General features: G+C 36.4%; 1 protein-coding gene across 1 annotated transcript; it reads left to right on the top strand.

Moving 5' to 3' along the window:
* The first annotated feature begins 8,652 nt into the window (after nt 1–8,652).
* Nucleotides 8,653–14,074, top strand: LOC103999251 (probable serine/threonine-protein kinase PBL16). Its single transcript, XM_009420947.3, has 6 exons — nt 8,653–8,979; nt 9,380–9,690; nt 9,824–9,959; nt 11,566–11,702; nt 12,275–12,398; nt 13,493–14,074. Exons 1-6 carry the CDS (start codon nt 8,916–8,918, stop codon nt 13,825–13,827), a joined length of 1,107 nt encoding a protein of 368 aa, XP_009419222.1. The 5' UTR covers nt 8,653–8,915; the 3' UTR covers nt 13,828–14,074.
* Nucleotides 14,075–15,957: the final 1,883 nt, after the last annotated feature.

The raw sequence follows: 15,957 nt of genomic DNA, 5'->3' as shown, positions 1-15,957 counted from the left end.
GTTAGGAGTTCAATATCATCATCACTTAAGCTTTCACTTTAGTGGTCTTCTTTTGTTCTAAGTGCAAAATCATTCATGTTCTTTGGAAGATTGTTTTCAAGTTCGTTATGTGTCATATAAGTCATTTTGTAGGTCATCAAAGACCCGATAAGTTCTTCAAGTGGAGACTTGTTTAAGTCTTTTATCTCTTGTATTGTTGTCATTTTCGAATCTCAACTTTTTGGAAGGGATCTTAGTATTTTACTAAAAAGTTTAAAATTCAAAAAATATTTACCAAGTGCTTTCAAACTATTAATAACATCTGTTAAACGGGTGTACACGTCAACAATAGTTTCACTAGGCTTCATTCAAAATAATTCATAATCTTGCATCAAAAGATTAATTTTTAAATCTTTAACTCTATTAGTGCCTTTGTATGTGATTTCAAGAGTTTGCCAAATGTCATGCAGAGTTTCACAAATAGAAATACGATTAAATTCATTTGTCTAAAGTGCAAAATAAAGCATTTATAGCTTTTGAATTTAAAGAAAAAGATTTTTTCTCAAAGTCATTCCATTCATTCATAGGCTTAGAGGGGGTTTGAAAATCAAGTTCAACTATATTCTATAAATCAAAGTTCAAAGAAAGTAAGAAAACTCTCATTCTCGTTTTTCTATAAGTATAGTCCATCCCATTGAACATAGGAGGATGAGTGATAGAAAGATCCTCTTGAAATCGAAAAAAGTCATCTCTCTTGGGTGTTAATCTAATCAAGAAAATTTGGCTATAATACCAACTATTAGGATCAAGTTGGCACTAAATAGGGGGGTAAATTAGTGCTTATGAGACAATCACGTTGGTTTAAAATTTCTCGTTCGATGAAAACCGATCGAAAATATGTTAACTAGAAAATATATTCATAAGCATAGTGAAAGTAAGAAATTAGTTTGAAATGTGAGAATGAAAAGCAAAATAGAAATGCAAACCAGATTTATAGTGGTTCGGTCGTCGTGACCTACATCCACTCTCGATTCTTCACTCGAGGCCATTGGCTTCTACTACTGATATTCTTTCAATGGACGAAGATTAACTACCCTTTTACACATCTTTCTCCTTTTCACAGACTCAGGAGAGAACCTTTACACCTCTCTTTCTTTTCGACCTCACTCCTCCCTTAGAAACCTTCTAACTCTAGGAGGAAGAGACTCACTAATCTTAGAGAGATTACAATACTTTTTAACTTACAATTCTTTTCCTTTTTTGCTCAATTCTTGTTACTCCATACAGAAATAGCTGGGGTATTTATAGACCCCAAATGACTTCAAAATTAGAGCAAAAAAAAGTCTCATATTGGGTTTCCCGGGTCTTGATGGTACCACCGCATATGTTGGGCGGTACTACCGCTAACAACACTAACACTAGGCGATACCACCACCTGATATAGTCTAGGAGACTATGTTTAGGTGGTACCATCGCTTAGACTGGCAGTATCACTGCTTGACACTAAGTGGTACCATCACCTAGTCTGGCGGTACTACCGCCTGACACAGTCTCAGAGATTGTGTCTTGGAGACTAAGCCATTGGTGGTGCCACCGCTTGACCCAACTTTTGGGTCACTGAATAGGCCTTTCTCTTGGCCCAAAATAGCCTCAACATAGGCCCAATTGGTCCCTAATTGAGTTGGTCTAATTACATTTTAAACCAACCTAATTAGAACTAAAACTAGTTCGATCTAGATAACTATTACAAAGCATTAATCACATGTTATCCGACATGTCATTGGTTCATTCGGTGCTTTGTCTGACCCTTTAGCGCATCATCCTCTCCTTCGGCGTATTGCCTAATCGACATGTTGCTTTCTTGTAACATCCGATCTCCTTAGCGTAATGTTCGATCTTCTTGGCCTGATGCCCGAACTCATGACACAAAGCTTTCTATCAATATGTCAACCAATTCTTTGGCTTGATGTCCAATCTTCTAACATATTCCACTTCGGCCCAACATTGATTCTTCCTACTTTAATTGTATCTTCATGATCGAAGCTAGTCCTACGTCACTCAAAATGCATATTAGATCACAAACTCATCAACTGATTTCATCATTAAGATTTAAAATTCAATAATATACACATCACCATGTAGGACTACTAGATAATAATAATTAATTAAAATATTTAAATTAATTATATGTAGTATTTTGGGAACCCTACCATAGGGTGCCCCATATGGCAGGTAGACCCTTCTTAAGTAAAAAAATCTTACCATATAAAAACTCTCCAAAAACTAGAAATCATAGGCCATTGGACTGCCTTGCATGGCTAGGAAACCCTAGCTACTAAAGATTCCCTTGCAGCTAGGAAACTATAGCTGTAGAACTGCCATGGGCTGTAGGTGTCCCATGCGGCCAAAACTCCTGGCCACTTGGGCAACCCCTGCGGCCAGGAAACCCTGGCTGCTAGGGGTGCCCCTTGTAGTCAGGAAACCTAGCTGCAGAGGCTGTCATGCAGTAGGTTAAGGGCAACCATGCTGCTCTCATTTCTGCTGCTTTTGGCCAGGCTGAGAGCAAAAAATTGGAGCTCTCGGCCAAGGCTACAAGCAACCTTTAGCCAATCTAAGGGGCAACAATAGTTGCTGCCCTTTCTTCCCCTTTTGTGTCAATAAATTTGACATCAAAGGCCCTATCTAAAACACCTCTTAACAACAAGAAAAAGTGCAGCATAGATTTGAATTTTGTAACAAAAAAATCATAACAATCGTGCAAAATAATTTCAACGTGATTAAACACAACACACGCAGTTTAAAAGCTAATCTTTTGCATGAGCAACTTGGCTCTGATACCACTATCGAGAAATCAAGGGATGACATCACATGTATAGCGAAATAACAGAAAACAAAATCCTCAAATTTCCCATAAATTATGGTCATCGATGTGTGAAGATTGGTGCCCAAAATCTGTAAAACTGAAAACTACGCATATGAAAGATTATATTTTACTTAGGGAGATCGTATATCCCTGAAAACCTACAGATCTATGGGAGAGGATGAAAGAGGTCAACTGTCCTCCTCTCTAATGGTGATCCACATGGTAGAGGCTATGAAGATGCTCCTCAAATCGATGCCCAAAACTCTTCATCACGAGCACCACGCAATCAAGAATGGGCTACCCCTTCTTGCTGTCCACATGCTTCAAATAGAGGCTATAGTATGAGGAGAGGGAAAGAGGAGAATAGGAGGAGGTAGCCAAAAAAACCTCTAGCCTATAGGTCTTTGGTTCCCTCCTATTTATAGAGACCCCTTGTCAACTTAACCCTAATGGATCCTACCATATTGGATATTGGATCTTCATTCAACTACATAAGCCTCTTAGATTACTGGGTCTCTACCCAATAATCTCTTATTAGCTCTTATTGGATCTCATCCATAGGATACAATAATTTAGGGACTTATTAGATATCCAATAAGATAGGGGCTCCAACAGATATCTCATATCCGAACCTCTACTCATCGCAACACCTATTATATGTGTGTGACCCTCCAGGCTCAATATCGAATTGGTCATAAGTCATACCTATAAGAACTCTTTTTGGCTCAGTAAATTATTATTTCCATAATAATTCACTCGACTTATCGACTGCGGACGTACTAGGCCACCACGCCACAATCCTCAGACGATACAGGGGAATCTAATCTTTTGGACCTATCTGTCTTTAGTTATCATGTATCTATAGTCCCTCATCCATCTAATACCCTAAAGACCGTATACCGAGCATGGTATTGTTAGGCCCATATAGTTTCTACACGAGTCTCACTCTAATCGGATTCTTCTAGAGAACTCTTTTTCTCTCAATCTGAATGATCCTAGCCAGGGATTTGTTTGAGCAAGAACACATGAGATATTCCTTTCATGACACCAGAGCGGATGATCATCTATCAACAATCAATAGCCTCATAAGGTTGGCTACAACTCTCGATGACCAATTGTGCTAGATTTGAAACCTCCAGACCTATAAGTCCAGTATCAAAGAGTGGAGTACTCATATAGGACATCCTTGGTATCTCAAGTCTAAGGACCAGATACACCACTATGATAATGGAATCACTATCTAATAATAAGGCTTCATCAACCATCCAACATTTCGTAAGCGAATCAATCAATGAACTCATTCTCCAATGAGCACTTGTATTATATCCCTAGTGTCCCCCACATGAGCAACTATGAGACCAGCTGCATTCATCATATGGACGAATATACAACACACTAGTTTGTCTGGTTATCTCGATGTCCCTCTCGAGTAACCTATGACCAGGATTATTTATGATCTGTGTTTAAAGGCGAATCGATCATATTATCGTGATCTCATCACGATTCGATTCCCATTGCACAGATCCATGAACATCACAATATATTCATATAATAGGCAATATAAAGTGATAAAATATTAAATAATAATAATAAGCAAAAAGACTACGTGTCAAGTCATACTTGTCATCACTCACGTGATTGGCTTACAAAGCACATATGACTAGTAGATAGAATATCCACATTAGAATATATTATCTTCCTTGGAGCTAATCTAATCAGTTAGAGTTCTAAGAAACAAAAGATAATCGCATGGTCTACAACTAAACTTAAATACTGTGCCATTGCCATCGTTGCTGCAGAACTCAATTAGGTTACGAATCTGCTTAAGGAACTTAACATCGACTCCACTCTTTCTTATATAATATATTGTGATAATATCGGAGCTACCTACATATGCGCCAATCTAGTGTTCTACTCCTATATGAAATATATTTCCATCGACTTTCACTTCGTGCGAGATCAAGTTATTCGACATAATAGCATATAAGATTTCCTCAACTGCACGAGAAAATCTCGCTACTCTATTAAGGAAAATCCCCCCTCCTAACTTATATAAATAAGAAACATGTTAATAAGCTTCTCATAAACTTTTATATTTTATATCATTGTTTAGTTTATCATGATCAAATGGGAAACATTTTCTCTATTTTAAAAGCGAGCAAAGGATCAGGCAAGAACACCCCCTTTCTCCATATTTTTTTATTTTCCCCCAACAAATCCTTTCTTCTGTGATATCTGATATTATTTAAAATAATCAAATTACTTCTTTCAATAGGAAGGGTATAAAAATCTCTCACCTATGTTGATTGTTGATATTCTCTTATCTTTTATGACCAACTCTAAATCTTATATCGATGTTCTCAAGATCCTGATGATCTTTGAAAAACTTACATATCTTAAAATCAAATTTGCAAAGTCAAACGTATGCTCCCCCCTCAAGATCCAAAACTTAATTTATAACTAACTCTTTAAGCGCCTATTTGTATAAAGGCAGATTGCAAGATAAATTCCAGAGTACACTTATTAAAAAAGCCTCAGGTAAGATCAATGGGTGGCACAAATTCCTACTTTCTTGAGCCGTCAAGCTAGTCCTTATAAATTTGTTGCTCAAGTCTCTCCCAACTCACATCCTACTCGATCTCGGATAACCTCATTGCCAAATTCATCAAACTAACCAAGGCAATCGCAAAATGTGTTTAGTAAGTTAGGTTACTATGACTCTTCCTAACAGGGTGATCTTGGTATTCATATCCTCTTAGTTATTAAAAAAGTCATCACTACCAAACACATCAGACAAATCTTAAATGCTCACAGTTCTCTTTGGGAAAAGAGTTTTCTGGCTAAATATAATAGCTTTCTTCCTTGGTCCTCCCAACTTCCAAGCAGGACTTTCACCATATACAAATATCTCCTAAAGCTTGCCTCCAACATTAAAGATAGTTTTAGAAAGCTTATTAATAACAATCATAGCACTAAAATCTGGGATGAAGCACGGTTAGACAACACCCCTATTAACAAATGGCCTATCTTTATTTGGGTGAATGATTGATATACTTTACATCTAATTCTCACTGGAATTTGAGTATTTTATAATCTTTGTTTCATCTTTTGCTGGTAAAAAAAAAAATTTATCATTCATGATTCTAAAGTTTGGACCCATAATTTAGTAGACACTACAGTTGTCAAGCAACGCCTATAAGCACCTAGCCAAACACTATACTCCCAAGGATCCTAGACCGGGCTAGAAGGTGATCCAGTGGCTCAAGATTACTCCTAGAAAGCAAATCTTCGTTTGGAAACTCTTCTGGAACCTCCTCTCTCCATTTCCAACGTCATCTCTAACACTATCCAACAAGACACATGCTTTGACTATGACCTGCACTTGGACTCTGCCTCGCGCATCCTGTTTGATTGCAGTTTTGCCCAAGAGTCGAGGGAATCCTTACAGTAGCTTCTTTGTTACTACTTTTAATTCATGCCCTCCTAGTTTCGAGGTGCTTAGGTTAAAGAGGGCTCTTCTCCGGACAAACCTTCCCCAGATAGACTTCTTGCCACTATTGCTACCTGCCTTTGATTCTTGTGGAGCAATCGAAATGATACAAGTATCACAATCGTCTGCAAAGGTTTTCTTCTCCCATTAAGGAGGGCTATATTAGCTGCTAATGATTCCTATGAGTCCTACCAAGTTCCCGAGGGATCTGTTGTGGCCTTTGAAGACTACCTTAAAGATGAACTGATAAGTTTTGAGAACTATTTGGAGTTTGATGGCTCATTTATATCTATGGAACTCCCTACAAGCACCGACTACCCCTTCAAAAATTCTTCTAACACCTTGCTGTGCCTGGTGGGAGGATCTTGCCAAGATTCCAACCCTCTAATGGCAAAGATTATGGCTTTATTGGAGGGCCTTAACACTGATGCGTCATTACAACTTTCCAACATTTGGATCAAATAAGATTTTTGTAACTTGTAAATTTTATCAAAGGATTATCCCCTATCCCTTAGTTTTTTAGAGCTATTTTTTTATGATATTTTACACTTGCTTGACAAACTCAGGATAGTTTTTGGCAGATCTGGTTCTTCCCAATTTTTCTATTCTGTGGATGATCCCAAGCCCTTCAATTTTGTGCTTAATCCTTACTGCAATATAATTCTTTTTGTTAAAAAAAAAACTATATTTACAGCAGAGAGGGTCTGAAAAAACTAGAATCGCATATATCTTAATATGTTTGTGGCTGAACTTGTAAGTGCTTCCATAGTATCAGTACTGATGGTATGAGTTTATGTGATTGTGTTGAGCTTGCAGCTGCAGTTGGAGCTACTTTAGTAATTTGAATCACTTAGGAAGCCGGTGTTCTTGATGATTCAATGTAATAGCTCAAGGTTTTGTGGTCTCTGTGATGAGATTAATGTATATATTGAGTTTTTGGTTAGCAATTTAGCAGTTTTATGCACTTCTTTTTGTTTCTGATTTGGTAAAAAAAACATACTCCTAATGTAATCCTTGAGATGTGGAGTTGAGAGTCATGCAGGACATCTACACGACGAGATCTGTTCAATTGTCATGTCATCATTGAATCAAAATATAATATTATTTATACTGGTCCGTATTTGGATCATCCTTAGTCTTTCCATCCAAAGAGTCATCACAATTGGCATACCTCTTTACCATCATATATAGCACAATATATGTAGACACAACAATCTTATACTTTCTGGATTAACAACCATCCTATTATATCACCATCATGTCCTTGAGCCATTTACACTCATGCGGAATGAGACAAGTGCATGCTGGTTTCGGGTTTGACTAGTGAAGGGGAGGCCTTGAGATGTGAAGCACTTGCAATCAAAGAGGGGCTTGAGCTGGCTACAAAGGAAGGGATTCCACGCTTGATCCAAGATAATCGATGCAGTTAATGAGTTCCACTCACAGATGCATGCGTCCTTAATCTCAAGAACAACTTCCAAGCTGAAGCTAATAGGGCTGCCGATTGAGAAGTTGTTCTCGCAAAGAATACTAGTTTAAATGTTTTGTTGCAAAGTAGTTTGCCAGCAAGTCCTTTGGATATCTAAAACAAGATCCTGCGTTTGTAAGGTGAAAATGGAAATTGGGATGAAAGATCTCCGACGAGGTTCAGCCCTCGTCGGAGATTAATGAATGTGCTAGTGACTGGTGAAGCTTTGACCATGCCAACATTCAAAAAGACACGGGTGAGAAGGTTCAGCCCTCCTTCCTCGTCCTTTTTGGTTTCTGCCATCAGGCTGACGGATGACAAGAATCTTCTCAGTCGGGAGATAAATGGATGAAATGTGTCTTAACTCACACCGGTGTCGATAAGTAATAAGAGGAGTGCATGAGGTAAAAATAACAATTCATGAAACACACGTCTGGTGATGGAATTAAGACTGCTTCAAACAACACAGCTATACTGTCACCACCATCTCTCCACCTACAGCAACTCCTGCTGAATGGAGGTGTTTGGGCCACTTAGGAACACCACCCCGTGATGCCAACAGGAGACCAAGGAAAAGGACAACCACGCCTACTTCATCTCTTCATAGGAGAGAGAGAGAGAGAGAGAGTACAGATGAAGTAAGCCTGCTTAATCTCATCACTTCCATGATATTAGTCACATTTTCCTATCCTTCTTTGAAGCCAAAACCCATGTGGACTTCCTTGGCCCGGTGTGAATTCATCTCCATGTATCTACTTCAAAGTTCCATGCCAAAAATATATAGATAAATATGAAAAGAATGCTAAAAGAAAAAAAAAAAACTTCTTTTTGAACATTCCTCTCTTTTGTTGCCTTCCACCAACCACAGCAAAACCCACCGTATAATAACAAGCGCCGGGATGCTGAGAGGTCCCATCAGACACATGTAGCTCTTGATCGCCAAGCCTTCATTTCCTTTGGCATAGAAATCCTTCTCTCCTTCTTTCTCTCTCTCTCTCTCTCCTCCACCCTCCCACTTGTGCTGGAAATAATATCTTGGCAAGCGGCATAGAGTGGTTTTATGATTGTGGTATATTTCTGAGCATTTCGCTGATTTGGAGGAAGTCTTGTCATTAATGGGTAATTGCTGGTTCAGGGGGAGTCCATCCAGCTACAGAGTATCTTCCAATGCAAAGTCAGGTCAGTTTCTTGAATTTCTTTAAAATTTCAAGTTGGAAATCTTGTAAGCAGTACCACTTACAAGATTTTTAATCTAAGGTCATCTCTCATGTTTAATAATTTTGGTGGTGATATGGGTTTTCTTGTTAGAGAGATCTAGATCATGACATCATAGATTGCAAAGGGTTTTATGTCGCAAGGGATAACATGCATATATTTGGTTTTTGATTTTGAACTTTCAAATTCTCTTTAGGTGGGGAATTCACTGAAGGCAGGTCCCAAATAATTTCTTTTTGTTTTCGTTTTTGATCTTTTAGTTCTTGATACTTGGTCAACTTTAACTGCCCCTTGGAAGAACTAGCACTTGTGAATGCTTTTATTCCAAGCTTAAAACTTTATTAGTTTTCATTTTTTTTATTAGAATGTCAAAAGGTCGAGAATCCTTTGGTGAAAGAAGAGGAAAAGGAAGGCAGCAAGTTACCATCAAACCCAGAGGAAGTCGAGGATTTGCGAGGGACTACTGCAACAAACCTACTTATAGCATTCACTTTTGATGAACTTAAGGCTATCACAGGAAATTTCAGGCAGGACTATGTTCTAGGTGGAGGCGGCTTTGGTAGTGTTTTCAAGGGATTTGTCACTCAAGATCTAAAGGAGGGGCTTCAACCTCTTCAAGTAGCTGTGAAAGTCCATGATGGTGATAACAGTTTCCAGGGTCACAGGGAATGGCTGGTATCCTATTTTATCAGCATAACTTTTTAAAGAAAAAAAACTCATATATATATATATATATATATATTTTATTTTTTTTTTTCTTGGTTATCATCACTATTAGTCAGTTCTGATAGACAATTGTTGTTTGTAGACTGAGGTTATTTTTCTTGGGCAACTTTCTCACCCGAACTTGGTAAAATTGGTTGGTTACTGCTGCGAAGATGAGCATCGAGTTCTGATATATGAGTTTATGGCTCGGGGAAGTGTGGAATCCAATCTCTTCTCAAGTAAATACCCATTTTTCTGTTAATACTTTTTGTTTTATTGTACATCATGTGGATACTTGCAACATGAAATTTACCTAATTTTCTAGGTCATCATTAAAGAATATCCATCCGTTTCTTTCATAGCAAACTCCAAATTGTTTCAATACGTTGAGTTACTTTAGCCAATGCTATTTGCTTTTGCCCTTTGCGCCATTTTGTGCTTACTTTAAATTGGTCAATTTCAATTTTTTTTTTTCTTGTCGTGTCATTTAATTGTTTCTTCAGTTTGGTATTTGAACGAGACCTCAACCTTCTATAGGAGTCCTTTTTCTACTTGCAGGTCATCCAAAACCAACTTTTATCATGTAAGTTTTTCCTTGAGAAATTCCATCAAGGTTAACATATACGGGTGGAATAGAAGCATCCAAATAATCTGAAAAGATGCTCATGCTCAACTGCCAGATGAGTGCCATCAAAATTTTGTTTGGTACTTATCAACTAAAGTGTGCAGTTTGTCTTCTGTGATGGGTAGTAGTAATTTGGTTACATTTACCTCTCAAGTCTCCCTAATCTTAAATAAATTATTCTTCTTTGCCTGTACCTTGGCGCATATTGATGCCCACTTTTCAGTGAGATGGGGTTCTCTAGGAGTTTGACAAGGATCCTTAAACATTAGAATAGTTGCCTGTGACAATCAAAAGGATGCTCCCCTCTTTGATGAATCTTGGAGAGTGTAACATTCTGATCTCCTCTGTGTTGAATCTCTGAGAGTGTGACAAGCTGATGCTAACAGAAATGATAAACGAGAAGGAAAAGGTTATTACAAATATAAATGCTGATGTTGAAACAGTTTTTCTGCTCTATTATTTTTTTGAAGAAGTTAGATGTGTTAAGGCTGTACTGTATATTATGGATAAACTCTCATGAAATCAAACATTTGGGTAGGAGGAAGTTGTGTTTATATAGTACTGTCATCATATCAAGATGATATTTTGTCTTATCTATGTGTTTCCTTTCATATTGAGATGGATATGTGGAGTTACTAGGGAAAACAGAAAAAGAAATACTTTTATTCGTGAACAACTAGGTATCGCTCGATAGAGGATAATATGAGATAAAATCATTTAAGATAGTATAGGTATATGCCTAGAAGCCTCCGAATGTAACAGTTAGAAGAAGTGAAATGATTACTATTAGTGACACGATAAGAGGTAGAGGAAGATCTAAAAAACTTTTATAGAAACAATAAATAAACATTTAAGTATTCTCAACTTAACTAAATATATGACTTTTTACGGACCTTGATAGTGGCAAAAAAGCATATAGCCGATCCCAAATAGTTGAGACTTATGGCTTTGTTGTTGTTGTTGTACCTGTGTTTCCTTTCAATTGTATAACTTTGTGTGAGGAATTATTTAGGAAGTGAAGTTAAAATAAGTATCTCTTGTGTGTATAGATTTAACAAAATACATGGTTGATCATACTTTCATCATAAAATTCGATATAATATTTTGTACATTTCTCTGTTTACTTACAAGTATTATCTGTTGCTGACTCTTCAATTCTAATTTTAAGTAAACAATGTTTACGTCACAGATTGGCTGATTGAAAATATTTTTTCATATAGGAGTCTTGCTTCCCCTTCCTTGGTCTATCAGAATGAAAATTGCATTTGGCGCCGCTAAAGGGCTTGCTTTTCTTCATGAAGCTGAAAAGCCAGTCATATTTCGTGATTTTAAAACATCCAACATTTTGCTAGACCAGGTTGGTACCTTAGATTGTGTCTGCATTATGTTGTCTCAGCAGTATACCAGAATGCCACGTTTAGTAGGATATTCATCATGTAAAATCTATTGAACAATTTGTTAAACAATTCCTAATCGTATTTATGCCTAAATGATTGTCCGATGAAAGAGTTGTTCTTTCTAAGATTATTAAAGTAGTTTGTGATTGTTTACCAGAAATAATAAAGTAATTAGTCAGCATGTTCATCCATCATTTATTTCATTGTTTCCTGAACTATCATACTGCAGTAGCATTTATAATGTTTTTGTGTCTGTCAATTATATATTCCTTGTGAATATGCACTTTATTCGTATTAACAAGTGCAAAGAGGCTTACTCATCTTAGATGGAGAGCAATCCTAACAAATAGAAGGCTAATATTACTGCTTTTTCCCTCATGAAGCATTTGCATTGTTATGTTACTTATGTAGACAATTGTAGAAGCGCCACCATCAATACAGCCACTCTGTTACCTTAACATTCATCTTGTTCATGGCTTCTACCATATGTCAAGCTTTACCATCGACAATTGCTTCTCTTTTTAATTCACAGGACTACAATGCAAAACTTTCTGACTTTGGGCTTGCAAAAGATGGACCAGTTGGTGATAAGTCTCATGTCTCTACTCGGATAATGGGAACTTATGGATATGCAGCACCAGAGTATATTATGACAGGTAGTATGAAGGAAGAACCTCAGTGAATTTGTAAAGACATTTGCTTCATTGGTTCTGGTTGTGAATAATGCTTTAGACGTGAATATGATGTTTCAATAAATTACCAAATATGCATGTTAAAAGTTCTACTTATTTTTGTGTTGGGCTGTGTGATACACTTCTATTATATGTTCGCAATGAAGTGCACTCTTCTAGATATGTTTGCTGTTATATGCAGGATGTTGGACATGAAACCTTCTTTTTCTCCATGTTCTGCTAGATATGCTTTTGGAGATTATAATAGTATGTGCTTTATATACAATAGATCCTAGCTAAATTTCAAGTTGTTATCATGATGAATCTCATTCATCTTTGAGAAATGTGATACCTAGTTGTGGAACATCATGAAAAACAGAAGACAGATAATAGGATTATAGGGCAGATTTAGACCACTGTTTTTTAATCATTAAAGCCTGGAAACAGAAAAGAAGCAAAACAAGATAACCAAAACAATGATACACCTACATAAATCAGGCAGATGCTCTTGTTTCTTTAGGCCATCGTATTTGCTATTTGAAGGGAGTTCAATATTTCACTTGGAGTTTGATAGTTTCCCTTCTAATAATGCAATTCTGTATCTTTTCTTTAAAATTACCATCAGAATGCCATTGGATGAATCACAAATGAGAATTGAATCACTTCAGAGATAAGGTTGAGTATGATTTCAAAAAAGAATTCGCCTACAGTATATGTTACTAAAATATGATAAATGATAAGTTGTTTTAAAAAATAGGATAAATAATTCAGTTGAAGCAGCTACTGTGATTAGCATGTCCCAAAAAACCTATTGAATACGATAAATAATTCAGTTGAATAGTGATTTGATACAGAAAATGTAGAATCTGGGCCACAAAGAGTGATTTAATTGGAACTGATATCAAAATAAGTGCAGGCCATATGCTGTATGTGATACCCAATAAATGTTTTGGTTAGTTCTTTCCCTCTTGATCCATTGATCTTGATGTAGTTTGTTATTTTCTGCATTGTAGTTATATATAATTGTGAAACTTTTCTTATAGTTTTGGCTAACCTGATAAATTTCTTGCTTGTAACAGGACATCTGACTGCAATGAGCGATGTTTACAGCTTTGGAGTCGTCCTCCTCGAGTTCCTCACTGGAAGGAAATCACTTGACAAGTCACGTCCAGTCCGAGAACAGACGCTTGCTGACTGGGCTGCCCCACTGCTCAGTCAAAAGAAGAAAGTTCTTAGCATTATAGACCCCAGATTGGGAGGAGACTATCCAGAGAAAGCTGTCCAGAAGACGGCGATGCTGGCTTACCATTGTCTCGACCGGAATCCGAAGGCAAGGCCACTTATGAGAGATATCGTCGAATCCTTAGAACCTCTTCAGGAAGCTGTCGAGGTCCCAATTTCCAGTATCAGTTAAACTCAGCTTGTGATTAATTTGAGAAAAAAAGTTTTCAATTCTTTCTTTAGAGATATGGATTTTGCTAAATAGCACAGCTCAGTGCATAAGGTTCCTGTCAACGAGAGGCCTGGTGAGGGTTGATGTAAACTACTATGCTGTACATAGACCATTGAACTATAAGTCTGTGAGTTGAAATCACTTGTTGAACCAAAGATTAGATTGGTGTTGGGTAATAGCAGAATCCGAGAATTCTCTTGCTGGTTTCTTTTGCCGGAATGTGACACAGGGAATGAAAGAAGTATTTACGTTGGAGATCAATGATTGATCATAAGTACAGAATCAAGTCAACATTCCTACTAGTTGTGCAACAGTAGTTTCTGTTTTCATTAGGAAACCAGAAGTACAAAAGTCATGGTCATGATGTGAAGCATCCATTACCTATGTCCTGCAGACAAAGCATGCATTTGTACCCAATTATGTATGCCTCTTTTCTCTACTCATAAGAGTGTATGAACCACATTGGAAGTGCTTTTTATTGTATTAGTGGATAATATAATGTTGGTTTCTCTACAACACTTTATACTTTGTTGATGTTAATTTAGATCAGTTAGGTAGATTCCCACAGATATATTTAACTTAAGTTTGTATTAGTGGATCATATAATGTTCATATTGAAGTAATGTAAGTTCAAAGCTTTGAAGAAAAGTTGGTCATGTTGATGATCTTCAGCATGTAATGCTATCTAATTTCACTAAAATTATTGATAGATTATTTAAGCAAGCTATGAATGGAGTGATGGAGTTAAGTAGGATATGAGGACTCAAAAAGCCTTTTCTACAAGATCAATGGTTGTTTATTGATCTTTTGCTTCCTCCCCTGATGCTTTAAAACTTCGCTATGAATTTTGTCCAATAATGTTAAGCAAAGGGGTAATTTTATTTGCTGATGCAATCTGCAAAAAGTTCACAAAGCCTTATATATTGCCTCACACTTTCAAGTAAACAAAATTATTATTCCAAACCAATATTCTAGTAGCCTCTCTCTCTTACCCTTTCTAGAGAGACAATCTTTCGTGAGAATCGGAGAAAACCGTCACCTCATTCTCCATCCTCCACTTTTTTTTAGATGGTACGGTGGCCCTGTTAGATTTTGTGTGATCGACTTAATTGTCATATTGCTGAAGATATTTTATGATAATATCATAGTAATTTTCTTCTTATACTAAGAATGGTAAGTACTTTAGTGATTTCAAGCACATCGAGATAAAATACTTAGTGGTTCGAGAAAGAGTCCAGAAACAATAAGTGTCAATTGACAATCTGAGCACCACTATGATAATTGTTGATCCATTAACAAAAGCTTTATAGTGTAAACTATTTAAAGAACATGTTCTTAATTAAAGTTATTTGTTTCTGCTATCCTATTTACATTTATGTTTATATATATATTATAATTGAATGTAATAACAGGATTATCTTAACAAGATAAATTATACGGGTTATTATGGAATATATTAGGAAAGACTAATAATATTGCGGTACATAGAAGGGAGTATGACATTTATGATATACAACCGCTATGACTGATAGTTAGACTTAATATAGTATTATTATGTTTATTGGACTTATTGACTTTTTAAAATTCATAGCCATGTATAAAATGTTTTTCAAAATTTTTTGGAATCCAATTAAGTAAATTTATTTTTAAATAAATTTTATTTTGTTTATTTTGATTTTGAATATCTTTTTATATCTTATCAATTAATGGGCCAAGTGGGAGAATGTTAGATTTTGTGACCCTTTATAATTGGATAAAATATATATAATATAACTAATTAGATTTTGATGACATATATTGGCCAATAGAAAAAAAGCCCACTTAAAATATAATTCCTTAGGAAATGCCCTTGACGAGAGGAACTCTTCTAATTACTTATCGTAGACCCTTTGCTCTCGCGTATAAATAGACAAGACCTCTAGGAACCGGAAGAATAAGAAGAGTTATATATAACTAATTAGATTTTGATGACATATATTGGCCAATAGAAAAAAAGCCCACTTAAAATATGATTCCTTAGGAAATACCCTTGATGGGAGGAACTCTCCTAATTACTTATCCTAGACCCTTTGCTCTCGCCTATAAATAGAT

The sequence above is a fragment of the Musa acuminata genome, chromosome BXJ2-1 (genome assembly GCF_036884655.1).
Source record: "Musa acuminata AAA Group cultivar baxijiao chromosome BXJ2-1, Cavendish_Baxijiao_AAA, whole genome shotgun sequence".
Classification (NCBI taxonomy): domain Eukaryota; kingdom Viridiplantae; phylum Streptophyta; class Magnoliopsida; order Zingiberales; family Musaceae; genus Musa; species Musa acuminata.
Note: the sequence above shows the minus strand (reverse complement) of the source record. Positions and strands in the feature narration are given on the sequence as shown.

Bases quoted from the DNA above. Each gene is read 5' to 3' on its own strand.
- LOC103999251 (XM_009420947.3), top strand. From the start codon at position 8,916: ATGGGTAATTGCTGGTTCAGGGGGAGTCCATCCAGCTACAGAGTATCT. The intron at 9,691-9,823 runs GTATCCTATTTT...TGTTGTTTGTAG, and splicing joins AGGGTCACAGGGAATGGCTG to ACTGAGGTTATTTTTCTTGG. The intron at 12,399-13,492 runs GTAGTATGAAGG...TGCTTGTAACAG, and splicing joins ACCAGAGTATATTATGACAG to GACATCTGACTGCAATGAGC.